The following is a 27,778-nucleotide window of genomic DNA, read 5'->3' as shown; positions in this document are numbered from 1 at the left end:
ACCCTTTCCTGTAGAAATACCCATGGGAAGAGTCTTTGCCAAACTGTTCTGGGAATACTAGATACATAAATAAGGATTTGCCCTCTGTCCCTGAACCCACAGAGCCCCAGAATCTTCAGGAGGCCAGGGGTGTCTATGTGGATGTTTCTGCACCAGCTATGAAGCACTTGCCATCTTCTAACTCCCAATCTGTGTGGCTCCTCTTGCACTGTTTTGCCAGCACTTCCTCTTCCTGGAGTCTCCCTCAAGAGGATGGAGTGGGGGCCACAAACCAACTACATCTTTTTTTGGATAACACTTTTCAGGTGCCAAATAGGTCTTTGGGGGAGGAAAGTAATGCACAAACTCCCTGTCCCATCCTGTCTTCCTCCAGCTTTCTGCTTCAGTGGTCCCAGGTCTAAATATTGGAGAGGGCATTCCCTATGCACATTTATTTCAAGGAAGTGACCAGACTCTAGGGTTTTGTCAGTGCACAGGTAAGGAGGTAGTTTTGTGTGTGTCATATTATTTTAACTAGGTGTTGCTCCTTGAAAGATGACAAAGTGATGAATAACAGAATAGAGCACTCCAAATCAGATGTGGTTAAGGTGTAATAGTCTCCCTCAAAAGCTTGCTTGCTGATCTTTCACATTTGAAAGCAGTAAGACATGACCCTTGTGCACATGAGCAGGCATCCTTCTCAGCCTGAGCCAGGTTGTAATCAGAGATGTGCTCTAGGAGAAGGCCTCCACACTTGTATGGCCTGCACGAGGGTCAGTCACAGTAGCAGTTCTTGCTTGCTGCTTACTCTCCCTGGCAAACAAATTGCCTGAGAGGGGGTAGCAAGGAGGCAGGGCCATGCCCTACCCTCTGCACAAGCCCATGAAGTGGCGTATGTGCTGCTGGGGAGCTCCAGAAGAGAATATATTACTTGAGACATATCCTCTCTTGGTGTTCCCTCAGGCGGTGGACTCTCTTCTGTGCCCTACACACGACTGTGTGTAAATCACACAATCTAGCCTTATATGTTGTAAAAGGAATCCAAGATACCAGAAGAGCCCCTTCAAAGAAATCTGAGTGCAGAAGGACTATTAATATTGATACTAATATACAAGGTGAGAAAACTTGAGTTGCAGCAAGGAAAATAAAAGGACTGACCAAATTTTCTTTCTCCCAGTTTGAATCTGGACAGTCAAGCCCCAGGAATAACTCTTAACATTCTAGAAAGCTTCTGATGTTACATAGTGAATCTTGTTGCCTCTGTGCTCTTTCCAGCTAAGCTTTGGGTAAAGCACATTAGCAGAATCGACAGCTATTTGTTTTAGGAAACCAATTCAGCTGAGAAATTGCTGGAGAAAGATGAGATGCTGTCTCAGCAGGTGCCTCTGGTATACACACTGAACTGTCTGACCTAAACATCTTTCTCATGTTCATACACCACAGTGAGACTTTTTATTAGCTGGGTTCCACTCTTGCAACTCTTATACTAGTTCATGTGGGTAGTCCACAGACTTCAGTGGGGCTAGCTTCAGGATTGGGCCCTTAGTATATCATTGTTACTATTATTTCTACAGGGCCGTTGTTGTGCATAGTGTTTACTGACAAGTAGAGGACCAGGCACGTGGCTCTGCACTACCATCTACATCTGTGCAAAGAGGGTGGGGGGTAAAAGCTGCCAAAGAGTCAGACTTCCTCACTGACACTCACTTTTTCCAGGTGTAAGTGGCTGCAGAAGGTGCAAGGCAGTGGAGTATCCGGTCCACACACCTGCCCTGAGTTGTTTGCAGTCTAGGTGAGGTACGAAGTGACCCAACATAAGGAAAGGAACATCAAGGAAAAGGGAGTGGGAATGAGTTGTAAGGAATGTGCTTATAATTCTTGAGTGAGCAGTATGACTAAAAGAAAATAGCACATTTTTTGTAATTACAGTGAGGTTCTCACATAACTGTCTTTTGGGGGGAAGAACATTGGTAGACATTTTAATTTTACTCAACCAACCAAAATGTGTTTCCACTTTTCCCTCCCCAAATATAACAATGTAATATATTCCTATCATATCAGGAGTGATTGGTGTGGATTTCTGGGGATGTTGCTGTTTAAAACCATACAGGTTTGTTCACTATAGTTTCTAGATGTTTGGAGAATCTATTTCCCTGGCCCTTATCATCTTGTCTGTTCTCTATCCTCGGTCATTGTGGAGGTGGTTCTGCTGCGTGCACTCTCTCTCTCTCTCCTTTTGAATTGCTACCTCTGTTGAATTATTTGTGTTTTCAGCCCAGCATAATAAGGGCCAAATCCTGCTCCCCTTACTTCTAAACATGAGTACAGCAAGCGGGATTTGACCTATATACAGTTAATGTCAAAATGTTCTAAAGCTGTTGCTTTCACATATCACTTCAGAAGTGGAAGAATTCTCTGTCCTCCTAAAGCTAACCAAAATAAGATAATTGGATTGTGCACTTGCAGAATATCTGAAAGAAAATGACTCATCTATTAGATAACAGTATTCATTTTATTTGTGTAACACTGCAATGTTTTTTGTTTATCTATCAATAGGATCCTTACTATAGGTTTAATGACCTGACCTACAGATGGATCTCCTTGGATAACTGGACTTACAGCAGGACATTCAAAACCCCTTTTGATGTCAGGTACGCAATAAGAATAGTTTTATGTTCTCTTCCATGCAGAAATGCTTGTTATTAAGCAGTCAGCCCCAAATCCACCTATTACTTTCAGATGTAATAAACCAAATTCTGTAATGAGATATAAGCTTCAAGCAGCCTGTTGCTAAATGTCACTTAGTGGATTTCTTTTTTTTTTTCTTCAAGATTTTTTTTCCCATTGTCAAAAAATGGTGTACAAATTGCCAACTGCTGAAGTGTAATAATAAAGCTGATAGGAAGCAAGCAGCCACACATCTGATATCTATTGAACATGGGATGTTGTGCTGTATTGCGAGTCTGATCCATGTCAGCTGTCATTTTAATTTGAAATGATAAAGATGGCTACACTGAGGAAAGTATTTTTGTAACCCATTGAAACAGCTGCTATTCAGGATACTGGGGATATAGATTTCAGTATTGATTCTCTCGTGTGTAGTTAATTCAAAGTACCCTAATAATTTTACATTCCTGTGTCATCATTCATAGCAAATGGCAGAAAGTGAATTTGGTTTTCGAGGGAGTAGACACAGTAGCGCAAATCCTGATCAATAATGTCACTGTTGGGAGAACGGACAACATGTTCAACAGATATGTGAGTAATGCTGGTATTTCTAAAGGCAATTCTACAGTTGTCTCAAAGCACTTTTCTGCCAAGCAGTTCGTACCTGGACAAGTACACAGTAATATCCCCAATGTGTTCAGTCCAGAGTAAAATGTAATGGACTAGACTTGATAATATGTCATGGGGTTTGAAATGTCTTTATCGGAGAACCATACAGAAAGCCACCTCAGTGCTGGAAAGGGGAGGTGCATTGGCTTCCCAGTGGGAGCAGGATCAGGCCTAGAGAAGAACATTTCATGTTGTAATCTAGAAGAAGTATGGCAAGAGGAACAGTTTACCTAATAATATAAGTCTTGCTTCTTGGGAACTGCCACAGCTCTAAGAAAACTGAAGCTGAAATTAGTTATATTAGCTGGAAATCTGCTTACTAATTGGTATTAGAATGCTGCTGCTTTACATGTGAATGCTGAAGTGTAAATGCATGCAGTGTAAAGCTTACTTATAAATGTTTATATGCAGTTTCTTTCTTTAGTTCTTTCATTCTAATATAGTATCTAATTCCCAGGCCTTTTGATGCCATTGTGTTGTCTCTTTGGTCCTAGTCTGTATCAGTATGACAAGATCAGGTATTGAATAGTCACAGTCCCACTTTAGGATTGCCATAATCATACAAAATAATTTTGTAGATTTCAATTATAAGATTGTGCTGGGTGCTATACAAAAACTTAGTAAAATACAGTCCCTGCTCCAAAGAGCTTACAGTATAAATAGACAAAAGAGACAAAGACTGTGAGAAAGGAAAGCCCATATCCATTTTATAGATGGAAAACTGAGCCACACAGAGATCCTTAGTTTCTTCATGTCTCAACATTTACCTTTATGGCTTTAGAGAAAAGAGGGTCTTATGGCTGAGGCACAGACCTGCAGACTCAGGAGATCTGGATTCTGTTCTTGGCTTTTCCCCAGACCTGAATGACCTGGAACAAATCAAATAGCCTTTTTGTGCCTTGGTTCCCCACCTGTGACATAGGAATATTAATTCTTCTCGCTTTCACAGGTTTATTGTGAAGTTTTAGTTAATGTTGGAAGGTGTCAAAACAGTTTACAGATGGAAGATGCTGTAGAATTGCAAAATATTATTATTCAGTATTTATTTCTGGATCTTCATTTTGATAGGCCACTAGTAGCATCTGTCTGCTTTGTGAAGTGACTGCGTAAAGTAGAATTGAACAGACTAGGACAGAGCCAAGGATTGCAAGACTTTGACAGTTACTCTATTCAGTAGCTCCATTTGTAAAACACTTTAGTGGTAAATCTATTCTGTGGAGGCTGCTTATGTTGTAATTTGTTGTGTGGTGGTCTGCTGCCTGATCAAGGACAGTGGCTACTGATTGTGGAGAGGGGCAGGGGCACTTCTGCTTGGTAGAAATTCAGGAACAAATAGCAGGCATGCCACAAACTAATAGTGTGGAGAAAACACTAATAACCAATTGAAATCTTCGTTTTACCAGGTGAAATTAAATTAGGGGTGGGTATACTGGTGCGAGGAGAAGAGTTTTAAAACTAAATATGTACCTTTCTGTCCATCCACAAATAGAGGACAGTCTAACACCATGGTGGGCAAACTTTTTGGCCTGAGGGCCGCACTTGGGTATGAAATTGTATGGCGGGCCATGAATGCTCACAAAATTGGGGGTTGGGGGTCAAGAGAGCTTCGGCTGGGGGTGCGGGCTTTGGGGTGGGGCTGAGGATGAGGGGTTGGGAATGCAGGAGGGTGCTCTGGACTGGGACCAAGGGATTTGGAGGGCAGGGGGGATCAGGGCTGGGGCTGGGGCGTGGGAGAAGGTCGGGGGGCAGGCTCCAGGCAGCGATTACCTCAAGCAGCTCCCAGAAACAATGGCATGTCCCTCCTCCGGCTCCTATGCTGCCCCTGCAACTCCCATTGGCTGCGGTTCCCGGCCAATGGGAGCTGCGGGGGCAGCGCTTGGGGCAAGGGCGGAGTGCAGAGCCCCCTGGCTGCCCCTATGCGTAGGAGCCAGAGGGGGGACATGCCATTGCTTCTAGGAGCCGCGCGGATTGGGGCACGCTCCTGATCCCACTCTCCAACGGGAGCTTGAGGGCCAGATTAAAACGCCTGGAGGGCCAGATGTGCCCCCCAGGCCATAGTTTGCCCACCCCTGGTCTAACAGGTTAATAAATAAGTCCTACAGAGAGTTCTTTGCTCAGTGCAGAGATGCTAGTGTATCTATACTTTAGAGACGGGAGTGGAGGGATGGGGAACCATCCTATGCCTTGGCAGCAGAGGATTGTATAAGGTGCAGCTCGGTACTCAGTTTACCTAAGATCAGGCTCTGAAGCTCACCCACTCCCCCCCCCAATGCTTCACAGCCCAAGCTACAGCTTCAAAGTGTTGTCTGCATAACTATTTTTAGAGTGCTAGTGTGAGCCTGCTAGCTCAAATCTGTCAACCTGGGCTGGGAGGCTCACTTCTGCGGGCTGTATAGACATACCCATAGACTCCCATTGATTGCAATGGGGCCTAGGGATTTGCCCAGAAAGAGTTACATGTAGGACTTAGTGTGCCTTTTTTCTTAGTTTGAGAAGTATTCTAATTTTCTTTTCCTCCAGTCCTGCAACCTGTAAAGACTAGTTCACAAACATATTCAAATAATATCTATATAGTCTAAAAGGAATATCTTTATAAAGCTCACCGCTAAACTTCAGTGGTATACCCTTTTGTTTTTGTTTTTTCCTGGTGCAGAGCTTTGATATTACCAGTGTGATCAAGGAGGTCAATTTTATTGAGGTCCATTTCTTATCAGCCATTTCATATGCAGCAGAGCAGAGCAGATCTCACAGAGCATACAGGGTGCCTCCACAGTGCCCTCCACCTGTGCAGAAAGGGGAGTGCCATGTTAATTTCATCAGAAAGGTAAGAGCAAGATCATGTGTGTATGTGACTAGAGGCTTGGATGCAGGATTGCACAATGTACTGTCATAATAAATGCATTCTGAAACCTCTGGTGTAATTTCATAACTAGGGCATATTTTTCATAGCAAAAAATCCCATCATCCAAAATATAGATGTAATCTGTAAGAAGCATAAAAAGGCTAGGGTAGCTATCTGTGTGACAAGAATTTTTAAAAGGTTATCTTTGTCAAGATGTCAGCAAGCAGACTGACAGCCAGAAGGGTGTTTCTGTGGGGGGCAGATTGTGTAGTCACTATCAATCTATCCGCTGGGTGAGTTTAGCAAGGAATAATGACAATAGTTAGCTGTTCTGAGTGCCAGAGTTTATTGCCAAGGCTGTGGAAAATCTCAGCCAAGCAGCTTTGTCAGTGTTTGCCATTGCTCATGTGCTGTGCTATTTATACTGTGCAGCTCTGGCATGTACCGACAAGAGTTATCTAACGGAGAGCCCACTTTCATCTTAAGAAGTTGTGAAGTGTGATATATATATAAGTTAAAATTACAGACTAGTACAAAACTACCAAAGATGGGAAACTGTAAGTCTTTAGTTCACGCTGTTATAACTACCTGTGGCAGAATATCTTCTGTGTAGGATCTCGCGCTGTTCTGAAAGAGCCTTGCAGTAACGAGGCACAATTGGGAAAATAACGAGTTTCAGAATTGCCTTTCTTTTGTTGGTCTGTCACAGTTTAAATGCCTTCCCTGCTAAGTGACCCCTGTATTCTCAACAGAGAACTACAGATCCTCCATTTTCAATTACCTCAAACACCATGCCCAGAATCCTTTTGACCTATGACTGAATGTAATTCCTCTGGAACCTGTCAACAGAGGGCTTGGTGCCTTGTTCTCCAAAGCACTCCGTTCCCTTCTCTTCTTGGGGCCGAGGAAGACATTTGCCTTCACAACCATTACAATCCCTACGGATTGCAATTAGAACTATAGCAGAACTAAGCATTAATCTCTGGGCCAATCCTGATTATCCTTGCTATGGTTGAATTTGATACCTAAGTGGGGAGAAGTATGGGGGGTTCACTTTTATTATGAAGGTTAATTAAAACTTGGAGAGTTGTTTAATCCTGCAGAGTCCATATGTTGTTTCCACTATGTTTGTTAGAAATCAGTCCGGAGGGGAAGGAGCTTGAACAGCTGTAGTCCTATTTATAGAGGTGAAATTGCTAGGAATTATTTTTATACTTTGCTGGGCTATATATTTAAACTCGTAAGACTTGTGGAAAGTACCTTTTAGTGATTTTATCCTCAAAGGAATTGCATTACTCTACTTGCAGATTGCTTGGAATGTTTCCTAAAATGGCTTTCATTTCAAACATATGGGTATAACAGCAGAGCTGCCACATTTGAAAGTAAATAAACACAACATTTTTAAAGTTCGTTTGAGTCTTATCATTGTAAAGTAATGGAATACTATGTATATGTGTATGAGGTTCAGTATTAAGAATGTTAAACTCATCTTAATCTTCATGGGCGTCTTGCGGCCTAATCACCCCAAGCCCACACTGAAAATGTACCTTTTAATACTTCGAGATGAGCATATTGCTCTGGTGGCTTTTTACAATAGCTGGTGAAAATATAAGGGATTATATTAATGAACCTTGACGGTTTATCAGTGATACAATTTTTAAAAAGAAAAAGACTATTCCCAGTCAGGACTGTTTTCTAAGAACTGGTTGTCCCTGCTGTTAAATTTGAAATTGGTTCATTGCTTTCTTCCTAGAAGAAGCTTTTGCAACTTGATAGACACGCAAGCTGACTCCTGTAATGCAGGGAATAGGCTTGACTAACACACTGTTGCTTGCCAAAATTAGTATGCTTCAGCTGTAAATTATTGGTCTCTAAATTTAGAGCGGTAGGTCACTGTACAAGACTTTAACAAGATCTATTGTATTTGCACGAGGGGGAGGACGTTGTGGAGCTTGGAGGTCAGCTCAATAGATGTCTTAAAGGGATGCTGTTGACTAAAAATCGAGTCCATTTTTAAAAATAAATTGAAGGTAGTTTCAGGTGCTGTGCTTGGCCATGAGTATTTAATTCTGCCAATTTGTGTAGTCACAATGACATTTTCCTATTTTTTAAACATGTTTTTTGTTGTTTTTTTGTTTTCCTGTTGCTGTATGAAAGAACCGTGCAAACAAAAGGGAGAAAGAGTGAACCTGTTATACACAAAATGCACCAAACAAACACACTGAATTTCTAATCTCTTTCAGTTACACTAGTCTGTGTTACTGGTAACAATAGTAGACATAACATTTACATGCTCCTGTGATATTTGGTTGATAGTATCCCTTCAAATTATTGTAAACACCTTTATCCATCAATGTGCTATTCCTTTCCTTGTCTCTTACATTTAAAATTAAAGGTTGACTTTAAGACTGTGGATAAGTCAGAACTGTTTTGATAGTAACTGCTGGTTTGCTGCTATTGAATTTTTTGGTGTTTGTTTGTTTGTTTGTTTTGTTTGTTTGTTTTTTTAAGGGAGGAGATAGGTGTGCTTTTGCTCTCCCACTGATTTTGTATGGTTTTGACTCTCAGCAGATTTTAGCCAAAGAGTAAGGAAAAGATACTCCACTCTATATGCATCCGAAGAAGTGGGCAGTAGCTCACGAAAGCTTATGCTCTAATAAATTTGTTAGTCTCTAAGGTGCCACAAGTACTCCTGTTCTTTTTGCGGATACAGACTAACACGGCTGCTACTCTTAAAAGATACTGTATGTTCTTCCTGAGTAATTGGAAATTGGAGAACCTTTTATTTGGTTTATAGGAATATTTTATTTAGATACAGTAGATAATTTTTATAGAGAGTCTGTTTATTGTCTGGAACAATAATAGTCCCTATGTGAAAAATACATACTTGTGATACATCTTTCTGTATTCCAGGAACAATCTTCGTTCAGTTGGGACTGGGGTCCCTCTTTTCCCACTCAAGGAATTTGGAAAGATGTTAGAATTGAAGCCTATAACCTTTGTCACCTGATCTACTTCACTTCAACCCCCAGCTATGGTAAGTCATGATGATATTGCCCTTTATTCTTGTTTCACTTGAGAAATACAGCTGTCTTATTCTAAGTTCAGTTACTTAGTAAATTGGAATAGGAACATAAGAACTGTTTTTTGTTGTTTGTATGGACAGTGCTGAGTACAATGGAGTCCAGATCTCATTACTGAAGTATAAATAATAATGGTAAAATTATTAAAAGTCCAGAATGCAAACTCTGTATTGCATAAAGAGACCAGTAGTGCATCAAAAAATGTGTGTTAGGTTTATAATAGTGATTTATCTCTGTCCTGTTCTGTTGCTTTAGAGCATTACTTTTGCATCAGCTTGTCTGTTCACTTAAACTTCCCATATAAATTGCTCTCTTCTCTCCCCTGACTCTTACACTTTCATTTAAAAAAACCCAAACAGATAGTGCTGCTGTTTGAGCAGTAGTTCTGTCTTGAGTTGACAAGTGCAGTGTCAGCACAGTTTCAACAGTGCTGAAATTTCAGGGCTCATGGAAGAGACTGGAACAGAAAAGCAACTATGATGTGCAAGGATTGTTTTTCTCAAGCTGCAATTTGAGAGGACTTCCCATTGCATGTTTGCCACCTAACCGGTTTCCTTGCCTGGCTCTGCCATTTGTTTTTCTTTCATTTGTATTGAAGATTGTGGAAGCTGAACAAAATTAGTTTATTTTCTGTTTCAACTGTCTGCAAGTGTAATGCATGCCTGTAGAGACCACCCACACTACCCTCCGCTCCACGCAAGAAACACTTAACGTAGGGCGGGTGGGTAGTGTGCGTGCCCTCTTCACTGGGCTGAATTTCATGCTTTACGAAGAAAGATGTTGTGTCTAAATGGAAGGGGAAGACGTCACTTCCCTGGATGCTTTTATAGCTTCCAAAAATAGCTCCAGCTCTCAGCCAGAATTAACGTAGTTGAAATTTCAATGGAAAGCCTCAGCATAGACTCAGTACAGCTTCTGGGAAGTTCAGGTATGTAAGTGCTGCCTGGTTCCTCCCACATCCTCACAACTCCATCTGCTGGCAGCCAAGGGATGGCTTGTTGGATAAGGCAGCAGGGCCCTCTCATTCGGCAGATAAAGCTTTTGGAGTCCAACCTGGAGACCGAGCTCATTAAAATTAAGAGACTGAAATTTGAAAGAATAAACAATGAATCGGCAACTTGTGCTGTGTTGAAACAGCGCAGTCACTTGTGTTGCTTGCCAGATTATTTAGTCATAGCTTCCTGACCACTGGATCCCTAAAGGAGCCCTTGTTCCCCTTTTTTTCCATCTAGTGCCAGGAGTTCAGGAATGACTTGGCCTCTCATGCCAGGGGAAGGGAGTGGGGAAAAATGCATCTGAAAGTTGATGGTTTTGACCTTTATGTAGTGTCTCTAACCTTGATTTTTCCCCACCCGCGGCTCTCATTGACTTCAATGTGAATTTTGGGTGCTCAGCACTTCTGAAAATCATGCCCTCTGTGCAGGCGTGATGTCAGCTTTGGGCCAAATTCATCCCAATGAATTCTCTTAAGCCAGTGAAGTTACACCAGGGATGAATTTTGTTTGGAGAGAAACTGCTTTCTCTTTTATCCCAAATCAAAATGGAGATACTACAACTTAACTATCAGAAGGAAGTAGATCTATGATACACACAGAGAGGAAATTGGCAGTTAACAATGGAGATTAAACAAAAGGGTTTTATAGTCCTGTTTTTTCAGTGGTTCTTGCATTGTTATATTATTGTACAGGCAGAATGACCAGTGGAAGAAACACAAGCAGGAAAAATGATTAGACCAGTGAAAATTTTCTTGTAATAATAATAAAAAAAATACGAAGTCTCCCCTGTTTTGTTTGCCTTTGTGCATGCACAGTATTCAGTTGTGTTTTGCCAGTATCTTTCTTACAAGAAGAAGGATAAGAAATACAGGGCCACAGCTGAGACTACTACAGGAACACTACCAGGTACCTCCATTTGCCATCACTAGACTCTGCTGCCCCACACCCATTCCAAGAGGGATGACCCCTGTGAGGAAGTGGGGGAATACACACGTACACACACATGTACGCATGTACGCATGTCCTTAACAGGAGTCCAAAGAGCTGCATAGATGTTCATGGGTTAAACTTGAGAACCCCACCCCCAAGAAGCATATTCAGCTGGTTTATGCAAAGTAAAGGGTTAGACAGCCTTTGGGTATACATAGTTTAATTACAAAGTTAACACATTAATAGAAAGTTTCAGCAAACATTAGTTGGAGATACCCCTTTCACCAGATTACCTTGTTAATGAATCATTCTTTAAGCAAGAGAACACTTTGGCATAAGTGCAGAGAGATAGCAGACAAGTAGTCATTAGCATGTTTCCTCTAACACGCTTCAGTGACAAAAGAGAAACAAACATACGGACCCATCAGGTTTAGACACAGTGGGCCCAATTCATCCCCAGCATAACTCAGTTCATTTTATCTAGTGACATGGGGGGTAGGGTTGCCAGGTATCTGGTTGTCTACCAGAAAGTCCAGTTGAAGCGGGACCTGTACAGTGTCCAATCATAAGTACCAGACACCAAAAGTCTGGGTGCTGCGGGCGAGGGTCGGATGCTGGGTCATCAACCTGCACCAGCCCCTGCTCAGTCAGGGCCACCACCTACCTATGTCTCATGGGCAAGCAAACTCTACATCAGGGGCTGCAGCCCCAGAGCAGAGGGAGCACAGCTGAGGGCGGGAGGGAGGTGGAGAGGATCAAGCAAGAAGGAAAGGGAGATCATTGGCCTTGAGGGAAGAGGCAGAGTAGGGGCATGGCCTTGGGGGTGAAAAGGCGGAGCAGGGGGCGGTGGGAGCTTCCGACACTCCTGCTGTAGTGTCCGGTTTTCAATAATTAGAAAGTTGGCAACATTAATGGTGGATGAATTTGGCTCATTTATTATTAATACTGTTTTTGTTCAATAGACAAAAGTGATTGTGTTGCCTTGTGATTGCCACCTTTCCCGAAGAGACCTATGCTCATATGAATACTGCCAAAGCAAACATAAAGACTGTGGAAGTTGAGTGGGAAAAGTTCCTTCTTAATGATAAAGAATGAGAGCTTCATGCTCTGTGTTGTACAGAACTTTCAAAGGTTGTATGTTGTTTAGGAATGGGGGAAAAAATGAGTTACAAATTTCCATTACACTGTGCATAGTCCTTGTCTGAATGAGCAAACGTAAACATAGGTATCAAATGCACTAAACAGTGAAGCGTAGGTCCTGTTCAAAAGCAAAACAAAATTGTGTGTGTGTGTGTAATTGTATCGTTAATAAGACTAGGGACATGTGAATTAGTATGTATAGAAATATAAATAAATACAATTTGTTTTCTTTGCTTAGTGAAGAGTGCTCAGCAGTGGAGTCTTGAAATAGAGTCTGTTTTTGATGTAGTCAGCTCAAAGCCAGTTGTTGGTCTTGTGACAGTGAACATTCCTAAGTTGCAAACACAGCAAACCTATACTACAGAACTTCCTCCTGGAGAATGCAGAATTGTGCTGCTCGTAAACATCAATAAGGTGAGGGGGTGAATCCTGAACAGTCCAAGTAACAAAACGTTTCCTTCTGGTTGCTTGAAAGAAAATGCAAGATGTTTCCAGCACAGTTTTAATTTTCCCATTCACTTTCCTCATCTCTGCTGTGTTGACTGTGCCTGACGCCTTTTAGGGCAGGGGAACAGCTCTCTTACCTTCTCACAACTGACTCCTCCATTAGGACACCAAAGAGTAGTGTGGATGGGATATCTGGCATTTCACTCCTAATAAGTGAGAGACAGAGAGAGGTCACGTCATCTCTTGCTTTTGTTGGCTGGGAAATCGTTGTGCTGGTGTTAATCCTCAAAACCCTTCTTGTTGTTGGTACATATTGTGCAGATTATCCCACATCTACCTACTGTGGGTTTCTTTCACCTTCCTGTGAAGCATCCGGTACTGACCACTGTCAGACAGGATACTGGACTACATGGATTTCAGGTTTACTCCAGTATGGCAGTTCTGTGATCCGATATGATAGCACTATTTCCTGTCCCAGACCATTGTTTTCTGGGCAGATAGGTACTGTTGTTGTCAGGATGCAATATGTTTGGCCCTTAGAGGAGGAGGGAAAAGCATTCCTCATACAAACAGTAATGATACCTTTGTATACCTAAGGGCAAATGAGTCATGTATAGAATTTGGCTAGCTGGGAGGAGGGTGCAAAATTAGTGAAGTTGCACCTCTTTCACTAGTTCCGAATTTAGTCCCTTGAGTTGAGGGATCCTTGAAGACATGTGGAGTGTCAGAGAAATGAAGCACTCCTTGGGAGAGGAGAAACACAACTGAAAATAGATGAATAGGTATACGCCCTAGAGTTAGAATGAACAGAAGCTCTCTCTGTCCAACCCTTCTCCCATCCCCCACCTCACAGTGGGTGAAAGGCTAGCTACTGGCAAGGTTAATTTACATAAATTCTAATTTCACTTCCATGTAGTTCCATAGTGTTTTGTGCCTATGTTTTTAGGAATTCTATTAAATTTGTCCTGTAAATGTAGTTATGAAATTATTAGAGAGACTCTGGAGAAAAGGGTCAGCCTGTGCTGAGAAGTAATGGGCTTGTATTGGGCAATGAGCCCAGAATGAGTAAAATGGAGTAGTGGTTCTTTCTTGCCTTGAGATCTGGACCTAGTGGAGGTGCCTCTACAGAACTGAACTCGACAGCAGCGGACCTGAACCAGGGTCTGGCACTAGCTGACCAGAGCAGGAGCTGGTGATGCTGACTTCTTTGGAGTGGGACAAACAAGCTGAGGGGAGCCTCCTCCCATTTGACCACCACTGAGTCTAATTGGATTTGTGGGTGTGGCCGCTGTTGAGAACAAGAATCTTGGGCTCCTGACAAACCCAATTAATAACCTCTCAGGCTATGGGGATCTGCCATACCCTTCATACATTTTTCTGGCTTTGTTAATTTAATTTTGCTATGTAATTTAAATGGGCAGATTTTTTCCCCCTGTTGAAAGGTATTTGGTTTATATTCCCTAGGACTCCTATGTGCTGTGTGTGTGGAGAAGAAACACCTATTAAGGTGAATCTGGGAGTGGAGAGTGGTGTGTGTGGCCAAGGTTGATTCAGATGTCTTCATTATTTTAAAAGGGACTATTATTGACCACTGGCAGATGGCTACATGAAAAAGGACAAATATCAAGGCTCTAGAGGGTTTTGTTTAAAAACAAATATTAGCCTTTAGTGAGCCTTTTTAGTCTGCAATAATACATACAGTGTGATATGAAACTGAACATGATTTTGTGCTTTGGTGTATTCCCCCCTCCTCTGCCCCGGGGAAGAAATTGGTTAATAAAATACAACCATGAGCCTGAGAGTAATTTGTGAGGAAATGGTGCCCTCAGAGCAGAGACAACAATGTGGTGTTGTTCTTCGTACATAAAGGGCTTTTGCTGCATGAATTCACAGCAGCTGATTTTACAAGAGACACAGCAGTGTGCTGTTACATATCTATGAGCCAGACTGAGCCCATACTCTGTGCAACAGATATGCATGGTGTGACAAACAGCAAGACCTGGCAAGAAATGAATTTCTGGTCAATGAGAGCTCACTTCAGATGATGATCTAGGTCCGAGACTGCTCAAGTGGATTGTAACAACCTGAGATGTACAATAATCACCCTGAAATTCACTGCACAGTGTTTTCTTGCTGTTCTGAAATTGCTTGCTTATAGAGGGATATGGGTATGACATCATTACCAACCAATAAGAAAGCTCCATTTGTGTTTAGCTTTCTAAAGCCACTCCATATTTGATGAGGCATGATCTGATTTTTATGCTTCAGTTTTTATCCCTTGAATTTCCAGATTAGTACTCAGACACTATTGCTTAAGATAATTCCAGATCATGGAAGCTGAAATAAGTGGCTATAGCTGATTATGTCTGGGTATGGCTACAGCAAATCATATTACTGAGGTGTTCTTTGGCCTTGTTTTATGCAAAAAGATCCTGGCACCTCTTGCATTAACATATTCTTTGTTGATCTTTCCTTTGTTTGGTGCACATATTACTGCTTTCTTTCCCCAATTTGTGTACTTAACTGGTGAATGCAGCTCATAGTAAGTTATAGAACTGGGCAGCTATAGTATGTTGTTGGCATGAAGATATAACTATATGAAATGGATGCTGTTAACCTTGCTCCATCTCTTTTGGGAAAACAAGATGATACTAAATCGTAGGGGGGGGAAGTTCCTTTTTTTTGTTTCCAGAAATTAAATCAATAAAAACTAATAATATGGAGGAAAAAGTCAAAGGCCTGAAGCCTGAGAAGGGGATGGATCCTTTTCTTTTATTTAAAAGCTCAATTTAACTGAACCAGTGAGCGCAACCAACATTTGACCCAGATTGTACTTGAAGAGGTGGCTACAGGTAAATATTTAGTTTCACACACGATAGGTGAGGGGGAAGGTTTTCAAAGGTACAAATGGCAATTAGGTGCCTATCTCCCCTTTCCATTCAGTGGGTATTATCATTATTATTTATTGTTATATTGTTTTATTTATTAATAATGTTTATTACAATAGTGCCTGAGGGCCATCCAAGAATGGGGCCCCCATTGTGCTAGGTGCTGTACAAACACAGAGTAGGAGACAGTCTCTGCACTGAAGAGCTTACAGTTGAAATAGATGAGACACATACAGGGTGAGGGATGGGGTAGAACACACAAGCAGGGATGGGGTAGAACACACAAGCAGGTATGGTGTGAGACTGAGGGAGGAAGAAGGTGCGGATTGAAGCAAACAGCCGATCAGCACAGAGCAGAGAAAGTCCAGTCCAAACTACAAAATTCTTTGACTCTCCAGTAGTCACTGCTCTGACTGCTTCTTTTTTGACTAGCTGGAGTCTTCGACTGGCTCCTCTGCACTTTTCCCCCAAGGCCATGTGTTGGTGGGGGGGCGGGAGGGAGGAAGGGGAGGAACTTCCGGGATTCTAGTGCCCCTGTAATGGGGTGGGTCTCCCCTGTACAGTTCTGGTGCTGTGGGGAGGGGTGGCCCTGGCTGGATCCCATTTTATCCCCTTCCAGCTGGGGCCCAACTGCCATTTATGTGTTTGAAAATCTCCTACTGGATGCACAGTTGTTATTGTGAGAGACATGCCTAACTTCACACAAGCTGTTCTGATCTTCGCTTCTAATTGTTTTTTGTTTTTGTTTCCTCCCTCCTTAAGAGTGCTACAGTGCAGACTTGGTGGCCTAGTGGCCATGGAAACCAAACTGGATATGACATGACAACAACTTTCAACATGGGGCCAGGATACAAGATTGAGAAATTTTCGAAGGTACATAAATCCTCTCAATTAATATGGTATGTAGGAAGTTAATGTCAGGAAGCGTCACTGAATAACCCAGTAGCTCTCAAGCAGTATTAGAAAATGTTCTGCTGGATTATAATTTTTACACAAGACTATTATTTAGAAACAGGATTTTCTGGAGCCCTAGATATAAGGTAACTAACACGCTGTCAGCTTTCACTTGTGCCAAAACCTGCACTTCCAGTCTGACTAGGGACAACTTGCAAACTAATTTGAAATTTAAAAAAGAAAAGGTGTTTTGTTTGTTTTTAAAATTCTCAAACTGAGGGGGAAAAAAACCAACCAAACAAACTAAAAGCTGTTTGTTTAAGCATTGTGGGATTTTGCTTGTCATCTTCAGGTGTGATAAATTATATTATGTAATGAACATGAAATTTACCATTGATGGTTTGGTAACACACATTGGAAAAAACGTGTGTATAATTATATTTAATTTGTTTTTAAAAAGAGAAGTGTATTTGGAATTTCAGTGTATAAAACTTTTGGGATGTGCTGTGAGGCACAAATTTGAAGTAACATCAATTACTAGAGCATACCGGACATGTTGAAAACACACAACTGTATGCGTCCCAGCTTTCAGAGGAAAGCAGTATCACAAATTAGAACGCCTTAGTAGCAATTAGGTACTTTATTTTACCCAATGTAATAGATTCTGTAAAGTACCTGTTTATAGAAGAAAGCTTTTTCATTACTTATTAGGATGTTCAGAAGATTTGGGACATTAAAGAACCACTCACAAATCTTCAACCTATTAAAAAATTCAGATAAAATTAGACTGGCTCCTACATGCTATGAGCTTAAGGAAACTACTAAATAAATCTGTACATTTGCTAGATGATATGTATGTGTTTTGCACCACTGAAAATTAGTCCAGAAGCTATGCTCCTGCAAATGCTGTTCATTGTAGTACTTAGTACTGTGAGAAGCCCTGTTGAAGTCACTTCTCATTGTAGTTACCTTCCATCACGACCAGTCCTGCTAAGTGTTAACAGGATTGGGTCCAAAGTTTGTGTTCAGAGTGATGAAGATAATTCATGATCAATATTTTCAGTATAGTTCAAAATACAGGTTTGTTTTTTTTTATGTGCAACAAGATAAACTCAGCATGGAGTTTTGGAAAGTGATTTTAGGTTTAGAAAACCATGGTGTAGGAAATAACATCTATATAATCTTGTGAGCAAGCCACATGGTATTGGGGAAGCAAAGTGATTCCTATTGGGCAGGTGCTCTAGGAGCCTCCACGTTGATGCGTGGCAGAATGGTCACTGGGATTCACAGCAGTACACAGGACATTGTTGCTCCTTTTTAAGAAGCAAAATGCACCTCAGAATACCTGCTGAGGTATGGTCTATAGGCTATGGCCCCTAGCCAGCAGGCCACCCCCACATAGGACCATATTGGCAGCTGGTCTTCCTCCCTGGCACTCTGTAAAATCCTGCCCTGCAGCTGCACAAGGAGGAAAGGCTCCATATAATCTCTTCCCATTCTAGCACATCCCAGGAGGATTTGCTCTTATGCCAGCAAGCTGGAATTTCTGCTGAGAAGGAGTAGAATAGTGGTAACATTCATCCAGAGACTTAGGAACTGGGAGTGGTTCTGGAGATTCCAACAGGGACAGATATATTTCTAAAAATGGTTGTGAAGTTTCTAGTTTCATTCCGTTGCTGCCCTTGTAAGTGAAATTAAGCTATATAAAGAGAAAGTATTTAAAAATGACTTTTCTGTACCTATTGCACATCCACCTAACTTGGGCAGGGAGAGAGACATACACCCATTCTGAGTAGCGTTACACCACCTTTGCAGCTGCCCAGTGTTAGGGCTGGTGCAATTCCCAGAGTAAGTTAGTGCAGTCTCCAAGGCTGTTCGGTGGCTTTCTACAGCCTCCTTCTCCCTCCTTTGATACCAGGGCCGGCTTTAGGCCAATTCCACCAATTCCCCCGAATTGGGCCCCGCGCTTAAGAGGGCCCCGCGCCCAGTGGCAGGGCCACTGGAGGGGAGGGGAGAAAGAAGTGGCCGAGAATCCCTTCCCTGGCTAGAGGCTCCTTTTTAATTTTTACTCACCCGGTGGCGCTCCGGGTCTTCCGCAGCACTTCGGCAGCAGGTCCTTCAGTGCCGCCGAAGACCCGGAGCGAGTGAAAGACCCGAAGACTAGGAGCGCCGCCCGGTGCGTACAAGCCCCACGTGTTTTTTTACTTAGTTTTTTTTTTTTAGTCATCCCTGCCGGGGCCCTGTCGAAACTGTTCGAATTGGGCCCCGCACTTCCTAAAGCCGGCCCTGTTTGATACACCTCTCCTGCCTCTGTCCTGCCCCTACACTGAGGGCAGCATAGGATCATCACACCAATCCTGCTCTGAGGAGAGAAACCCTCTGAGGCAGAGGAATTCCTGGATGATGGGATCTGTCTGCTTTCCAGCCTCTTTAGGCTGTAAGTATGGCATAAACAACTCAGAACATGGCCAAGAACCAGACTCGGAGTCTTATTTTTCCTTTTCTATAATTTAAATTATTTGGGTTGGAATTTGTTTCTCAGAAGATTGCAGAATAAAATCCTAGCAAAAGCCAGCATAAAGAGTAAGTGTTTTCTGGAATGTGGGAGTGCCTTTGTCCAGCTCTGTTGGTTATCCATAGCCTCTTTCTCCCCTTCCATGGCTCCATCAAACAACTTCTTGCCACTTTAATTCTCTCTTTAGTGTTATTGAAACCTCTTGCCCTCCCTCCTGTTTGTTTGTTTTCTGAGATCTTTCTCTTTTCCTCCTTGCACTCATTTCTGCCTCATTATTGGAGCTTTTTATCTCCTCCTGCTGCTGTTTTTAATACTTGGGTTTTTTTAACCACCTGTATTTTCCCCCCACTAGATTTTTAGCATCACTCCAACACATCTTTCCTGTCTGACTCTGTCTAATCCATCTTGGCATTTACACCACAAGCATCATCACAGTATTTTAGTATCTTGTGTTCATTTATTTAGGTATCCTAGCTCTAGCTCTCTCTCCTGATTTTCAGCTCTAGCTCTAGCTCTCTCTCCTGATTTTCAGCTCTGGACCTCTTCCTCTCCCGCTGTATCTTTTTCCCACCTCTAAACGCCCAAATCCAAATCTATTCGACAAAAAAAACCATCAACATATCCTGACTTTTTTGGTTCCTCCAGTTGATCGGATTTGCTTGACAAAGACTTGGAATTCTTTAGCTTGTCCCATAATCTGGTTACTGATTGATTTTGATGGTGATGCGAGCTGCAGAGTTGTGTGAGAGAAACTTCTGATTATCATTTTATATTCAAGAAGCATAGATGTGGGAAACAACAAATTCCAGGAATGGGTAGAATGCGTCAGTCCTAAGGCTAAGTTCCTCATAAAAGGAGAGCCAGAGAGAGAGAGAGACATGATAGTTCTCAAGGGGCCAGACTGTGAGTCATCTTGTTACCCCCTTGCCTCCATTGAGAAGCGGACTTGCTTGTGCTTAACTGGGTGTCAGCTCCTTGACACCACCTGTCTTAGCCACCCAAACAATCTCCTCTGGGCAATGCCAGCCCTTCCTTTACCTTGAAAGTTAACAACAGGTGTTTTCCAGTCCTTGAGCTCCTTTGAAGTGTTCTCCTGTAGAATCCAGCCCCTTTTCCATTGAGCACTCACAGAAATACCAGGTCTGCTGTCCCCAAGGGAACAATATACATACTAGCTTGTATGATTCAACTCAGGATCAGCACCTTGTTTAATACCACAGCACTGAGATATATGTACAGTGGTGACAATCATACATTTGTTATTAAAGATTCAAGATTTGAGAGAGAGTGAGTAAGGATAATGGAAACAAAAGGGTCACCTATGAAACAAAATTACAACAGACTAAACTTTAACTGGGTAATCTCCATTCTAAATAAGTTTATATCACCCCAAAATGTCTTCTGCAGTGTTTCAACCAAGGCACTGCCTGTTTACTTCCTAGGTGCAGGATAAAGGGGTGTCTCCTTGCTTTCTACTTCTATCCAAGTTAATTGTTTGTCCTCATGGACAGTAACCCTCCCCTGTCTGCTCTAGTTGCTTGTTTTTTCCCGTGTCTCTGCTTCATCCCTGTTGATTTCACATCCCTCTGTTGATTTGGTATGTAGATGTGCAGCCATTGTGTTGACTTACAATGCTTAATTGAAATACCAACAGAGACAGGTGAAAAAACATCTGTTGTCTGACAGAAAACCTGTTTGTCAACTCTGCCTTGATACAGACGTTACAACACATTTTCAGTATACATACCTAACTCTTTACATAGTATCTGTTCATACATTTCACAAGGATATTAATGACCAGTGTGATCCTGGCTTAAGATCTCACAGGACATTCTTAGGTGAACCAAAATATACATATCAGGTTATTCTTTAACCTTCTTGGCCAGTTGGCATTGAGGGGTTCTTGGGTCACAGAGATAGATGACCTTCCCCAAAAAACATGCAGATATGGGGCTGACGTGTAATTCAACCAGTGGTGAACTTGGCCTTCTATACAGAGGTGGATTAAGGCAGAAACTGTGGCTCTGGCCCCTGGGCTTGTAGGGACCCCATGGACTCCTAAAGTTTGGATTCAAGGATCCATGAGGTGGGAGCCTGCCATCAGAGTGTGTTAGGAGCAGTGGCAGTAGGGAGCCAAGAGTGCCATGAACACGTTGGTTTGGTGTGACGTGACCTTTGTATGATTGGGGACTCTTTGATCATATTGGATCTGAGCACCATTTAGCCTTAATCCGTGGCTGCTTCTGTACAGTATTATAATTACTATTCTCTATTATTTGTATTGCTGTAGCGCGCAGGAGCCCCAGTCATGGACCAGGAGTATGCTAGGTGCTGTACAAACACAGAACAAAAACTGTCCCTGCCCCAAAGAGCTTACTATTTGTATGCATATGAAACAGTCATTCAGGTTTCTGCCCATACTGTAATATTTGGGTCAGGCTTCTGCTTCTATTTTTCCTTGTGTACGTTTTGGTCGTTACTTTGACATAGGAGGGATCAATCTGTGACAGATGATCTGTGATCACAAGTTTGGTTTGTCATACACATTGCCTGCATGAGGATAAAACTAATCATTGCACAACTTGACTTGAGCGCCAAATAGGAACCAAGTAGCGCAAAGTGTGTGTTGTTTCTTTTCTTGCCATATGAAATACTGTTGTTTTTCCCCCCTCAGTATTTGTATGATTGATAAGATTAAAATATTTCACAAAATAAACTATGGGCATTGTCCATGGCCTTTTGAATTCCAGCCTATGCTTGATTTGTGGAATTAAAATGTTTATGCCAGTTGGTAAATGTATCAATTGTATTTATTTGTATTAAGTTGACCCCTACTGCTACATTCCTAGTATACATACTCACCCCAGACGTATGTTCAATTCAGTTCTCGAGCCTGATATCTTGAAAATGTTACGGCAAATAATAATTTAATCTTGAGGGAGGTGCAGTTTAGTAATTTAAGGTTAGGCCCAAGAGCTAGGAAATCTCCAAGTTCTGACATAGATTCACTGTTTTGATTTTGTTGGCTGCAGTTCCTCAGTTACTTTTCCCTCACTTCATTTGAATTAATTTCACAATTCTCTGTCTCCTATACTGAGCAATAGGAAAAAACACATGTACTGATACTTGGGTTACATGCACAAAGAGCAAACTGGATATATTCTTTTTAATCTAGATGACGTGTATCAGAGTAAGGAAAACAACAAAGAAATAACAAGAATAAAGTATTCCTGAAAGAGAGAGAGTCTCATTCAGTAACATTCTGCAGCTGAACAGGAACCTAAAATGGCAGCTGTCTCCCATCTGCTCCTACTGTGGGTAGGGAGACACCTCTGACCTCTTCATTCAGTCACATAGCTAAGAATATAAGAACGGCCATTCTGGGTCAGACCAAAGGTCCATTTAGCCCAGGATCGTGTCTTCCGACAGGGGCCAGTGCCAGGTGCCCCAGCGGGAATGAACAGAACAGGTAATCATCACGTAATCCATCCCCTGTCGCTCATTCCCAGCTTCTGGCAACATAACTATATAACTGCTCACTTCCATATTGCCCCAGAAGTCTTTACTGTACAGTTGTCAGTGCAAACGAAATATTCTTCAGCACAGTGCATATACTTAGCCCAAATAAACAGTCCCCCAAACAGTCCAGCACTCTCCAGTCCTGTTCTTCCACATACAGGAAAAGGATTAAAAAAGCTTGCATAGTTCGTAATGCTCTATCCACAAGCACAGATCTACCAGATGTCAGGATGAAAGGGCAGCTCTAATGGATGTGCAGGCCTCTGCTTGATGAGTAACTCTACATGACCGCAGTCAGGAACAGCCTTGCTTGTAGCTTTATCTAATCTAGCTGTTGTATGTCTGAGCTGGTCACCATGGTATCTTAGTGCTGAACTGCACCTATTCAAATATAACTAAGCTGTCCAAAGGCGCTCCCCTCTCCTTTGGATAGTTGCCAGGGGAAAGATGTCATTACTGGGGGAACTGGCTTTAGTAAAGAGATGGGTCTCATATTTTGATCTGAGTGGTCAGGCTTGGGCTTAGTATCATCTTGTCTGGCAAATAATTCCACAGCTGGGGTTCTGCAATCTCCTTCCATAAGAAGAGACGGTGTGGATAAAATACAATTAATGTTTAATCTAATGCAGCTTCTGGATTTCTCTCACTGGTCTCAAACAGGACATATGCAAGTCTGCTGCAGCATGTGCAGTCTGCGCACATATGCACACACTCTCTTTCTGTTAATAAGCCAGAAACTTCTGGCAATTTTCTATTTCAAGCTCCTCTTAAAATGAAAGTAAGTTGATATTGTGCATAGATGGTTTAGCAAAACGTGCACAGTGGTTTCATTTGAAAGACCTATACTATTATACTTTACCTATTTTAGAAATGGCTCAATAGTGTACTAGCAAATGAAAGATGTAACTAACAATTCCTGAAGGTGAAGGTTAGGTTTTTAGATTTGTTTTTTTTTTATATATTTTTTCATGTCTCTGATTGCTCTAAAAATGCACAAATTTCAATTCTCCACAGGCTTATTTTCGAACAGTGGAACTGGTTGAGGAGCCTATACTTGGTTCACCAGGCCTGAGTTTCTACTTCAGGATCAACGGACTCCCCATCTTCTTTAAGGGATCCAACTGGATTCCAGCAGATGCCTTCCAGGACAGAGTTTCCTCTGATATGTAAGTCATAATCAGTATTCTTTAGATATTGAATACAAAGGGACAGATTCTGCTTCTCCTTATTCATGGTGACTAGCACTCACTCTATGAGCAGTCCCATTGACATCAACAGTGGAACTATCTTCAGTGTAGAGTGCTATTCAGTGTGATCAAGGGGAATAAAGATCAGGTCAATAAAGGGGAAGAGATTTGGCTCTTGCACGAAGGTAGTGTTCTGATGTTGTTGTTGATGGATGAGTTCAGGGAGCCTGGATGATATTGGTAATCCTCAGAGAGCCTGATTCTGCTACCCTCAGATTGTTAGCAGTGGGACTACTTCTAGGGTAAGGTGTCTACTCAGAATGACCTGAGGTTGGCAGAATTGGGTCCAATATGATTTTAAAATGTCATTTAGGATGCTGTAATGCATCTGTTGTTTTTCACAACATGCTTTGTAGAATGTATGAGAGAAAAAAGACTCCTAGATATGTTTCAGAAATGGTTGGAAATGATTAAAATTCAAAGTAATATGTATATAAAACAGGGTAAAATCTAAAGGGAAAAGACTATAACAAATCAAAGGAGCTACTTGGATAAATATAGTGTTTGTTTAAATTTTTTTTTTTAATAAAACATTTTTTGAAGGGTGTTTGACTCTTTCTGGGATAGAACATTAAGATCCAATCCTGCAAACACTTGTTACTGAGTGTAGTGCCTACTACCATGAGTAGTCCCACTGGTCTGTTTGGTGAGTGTTTTATTTGCAAGAATGTAGCTTTGGGAGTGCAGTGAACATTTATACAGATTTCTAGGGTGTCAGAAGGGTGTTTCTGTCAAAGTTACTAGTCTTGGCCTGTCTGCTAATGATATACATAAATTGGACATATGTAGAAAAAGGATACAAGCATGTGTAGGCTTCTCCTGGATATCGAGTTTGGGGGGCGGGGTGTAATTTCATACAACTGTTAGCTCTCCTGATTTAATTCTCTTTGTATTGAACAGGTTAAAGCTCATCTTGCAGTCCACAGTTGATGCTAACATGAATGCGCTTCGTGTATGGGGAGGAGGAGTATATGAGCAAGATGAATTCTATGATATCTGCGATGAACTAGGAATAATGGTAAAACATAAACAGGACAGCTCAGCTCCTGTATTCCAAATTGACAAGAAAATAACAAATAGAAAATACTGGTGTATGAATGAGGCAGCTGAGTTAATACTGGTACAGGAATCTGGGCTAAATTTTCAAAAGGAACCTAGTCATTTCTGGATACCCAACTTGAAACAGTATAGAGGCCTCATTTTCATAAGACAAGTGCTCTGAAAATCAGGGTCCTTTAAGGTCTTGCAAGTTGGGTACCCAAAAGTTAAAAACTTACCCTGTTAACATTTGAATTTCCTTTTGCATGTGTGCACAGGTGCTCTCTACCGTCTCGACCTTAACATTAAATGTATCTTGTAATATATGGAGATATACCTATCTCCTAGAGCTGGAAGGGACCTTGAAAGGTCATTGAGTCCAGCCCCCTGCCTTCACTAGCAGGACCAAGTACTGATTTTGCCCCAGATTCTTAAGTGGCCCCCTCAAGGATTGAACTCACAACCCTGGGTTTAGCAGGCCAATGGTCAAACCACGGAGCTATCCCTTGCATATTGTTCTTTAGTGTCTCATGTTTGTTTGTTTAAAGAAAATAGTGGAGAGGAAAAAAATGAGGGGAAGGTCATAGGCCATGCGCAGTAAGTGTCTGCTTCTAGGTACAGCACTTTCCTAAAAGTTATCCTGCCTTAGGCCATGGGCAGAATGTAACTGCTGTTGTTATGCACCAAAAAGGTGTATAACAACAGCACAGTTGCAAGCGTAACAACTGTCACCTTGCCTGTTAGCAGGAATTGAATTTAAGACCTCCAGAGTTGAAAGCATGACCTGCTCGAGCATGAGCCTGTGGTGAAGCTCAGAGCTGTCACAAAACTCCCCCGACAACACCTAACCAAAACAAAGCGCTGCACTGCTCGCGCAATTCTTTCTCCAGAGAGAAGATGAGAGATAGAAAGAACCGCATGTGACAGACATTAGTCATGTTGATTAATGCACTGCTGGAAGATGCTCAAATACTATAGTGATGAGTGCCTTAAAAGAAGCTATATCCAATAGAATTCTCTGTGGATTGGGCACAAAGGATGACTTGTAACATTCATGAAACAGTGGGCTACACAAACACATGATTTAAAATATTTATAACTAAAAGTGTTCACCTTTTCCCCACTCAAATGTGGCTTACCCTGGCTTTTTTTTGTTCTGCATGGAGATTGTGTGACCTTCTACTCATTCTGATTACTTACTCCTGTGAGATTAGCACCGCCAAAACCTGTGGGAGTACACGAATAAATTCTCAACCGTGTGAGTACTGCCTGCACAATCAGTGAGAATTAACTACCCTGATTATAGTTCCAGCTATTTTTGAATAATCCCATCAACAATTAAGGTAGTTGCACTTTCCCTTCTGTAAAAAATTTTATTTCTGTTTAAAAAATAAAGTCCTCTTAACCTCAAAACAGCTGAAGAGATTTAATTCAAACTTTCCAAAAACTTTCAACTTTGGCCTGAGACCAAGCATGGAAAATTTCAGCCCCAAAGGAATATTTTGGGGAAAGCTGTAAATGAATGTAAACGTGACTGTAGTGGGAACTCCTGCTGCAAACGCTGTGGTGGAACTAGATAGATAGCTCTGACTTACAAGACTGTAAATACACATCAGTGGTTTTTGATGACACTGAGTATGTGAGTGAAGCTTGAGTTGTGCTTGTTGTTAGAATCTTGAAGTGTGCCTACATCTACCATTCAGCATAACACACATGAAAATGGAACACTATGGTTTTTGCAAGAGAAATGTTACATTAGCATTGTATATGAAAGGGTCTTCTTCCCTCTGTTTGTTTATATGTCCATGCATAGACATTCTCTCTGAGATTTGCCTATACAAGAGAGAAAATTCTTAGATATTCCTTATACTGAGACCAAATTATTGGAACTTGGTGCCTAAAACTGGGCACTTAAATCTATTTTGGTCACCTAAACAAGGGCCCGGATTTTCAGTGCTTCTGAACACCTACAGTTCTCTTTGATTTGTAGGTACTTTAACCTAAATAGGCCATTTAGCTCCATGCCCAGGCAGAACTCACTGCAAGGTCAGCGCTTATTTAGTAACCTAAATATTGATGTAGGTACCTAAAATTTTGCCCCCATTCTGAAAAAATTGAACTTCGATTTTAAAGAGAGGCTTCTATGAAAATCAACCAAGAAATTTTTTAATATTAATGATTATGAATATTCTACTTAACTTGCCTCTCTTGCTATCTTATAAAGAGTTGGAAAATGATTCAAAGTTGAGTCATGTAATGGGATAATATCTCAGAAAAAAGAAGTAACAATTCACTGGAGCTAGTATGCCAAATACTGTTAGATAATTTTGAGACATGCCTTTATAAAAGGGTGTTTGTCTCTACACAATCTCCGATGGAGCCTGCACAGGTTTGTATTTTTTATAAGGCCTGATTGTGCACTGATTTTTGCACTTTTTTCCATTGTAAAACTTCTGTGATTTTGCTTTTATTAATGGATTTTTTTAAAAATTGTTTCAGATCTTTTAGGAAAGACCCACTGAATCATTCATGGAAGGGCATCCTCTCACTGCAGGAAGTGCTTAGCTGGCTCTCAGCTTTCTGCCTGCTTGTCTGGAAAGATGAGATCCCATAGAATCATAGAATCTCAGGAGGTCATCTAGTCCAACCCCCTGCTCAAAGCAGGACCAATTCCCAACTAAATCATCCCAGCCAGGGCTTTGTCAAGCCTGACCTTAAAAACCTCTAAGGAAGGAGATTCTACCACCTCCCTAGGTAACCCATTCCAGTGCTTCACCACCCTCCTAGTGAAAAAGTTTTTCCTAATATCCAACCTAAACCTCCCCCACTGCAACTTGAGACCATTACTCCTTGTTCTGTCATCTGGTACCACTGAGAACAGTCTAGATCCATCCTCTTTGGAACCCCCTTTCAGGTAATTGAAAG

The 27,778-nt window shown here is 41.6% G+C and overlaps 1 protein-coding gene across 1 annotated transcript in view; it reads left to right on the top strand.

Moving 5' to 3' along the window:
• MANBA (mannosidase beta) overlaps nt 1-27,778 on the top strand; it is a 62,189-nt gene that overhangs the window by 8,765 nt on the left and 25,646 nt on the right. Inside the window, exons 2-9 of the mRNA XM_054029382.1 lie at nt 2,536-2,630; nt 3,132-3,237; nt 5,969-6,139; nt 9,071-9,194; nt 12,544-12,719; nt 16,403-16,513; nt 23,583-23,734; nt 24,716-24,833. Coding sequence (XP_053885357.1) covers nt 2,536-2,630; nt 3,132-3,237; nt 5,969-6,139; nt 9,071-9,194; nt 12,544-12,719; nt 16,403-16,513; nt 23,583-23,734; nt 24,716-24,833 — 1,053 coding nt within the window. The remainder of the gene's footprint in view (nt 1-2,535; nt 2,631-3,131; nt 3,238-5,968; nt 6,140-9,070; nt 9,195-12,543; nt 12,720-16,402; nt 16,514-23,582; nt 23,735-24,715; nt 24,834-27,778) is intronic.

Source organism: Malaclemys terrapin, chromosome 5, assembly GCF_027887155.1.
Source record: "Malaclemys terrapin pileata isolate rMalTer1 chromosome 5, rMalTer1.hap1, whole genome shotgun sequence".
Taxonomy (NCBI): Eukaryota; Metazoa; Chordata; order Testudines; family Emydidae; genus Malaclemys; species Malaclemys terrapin.
The sequence above is the reverse complement of the archived record's forward strand: the minus strand, read 5'-3'. Positions and strand labels throughout refer to the sequence as shown.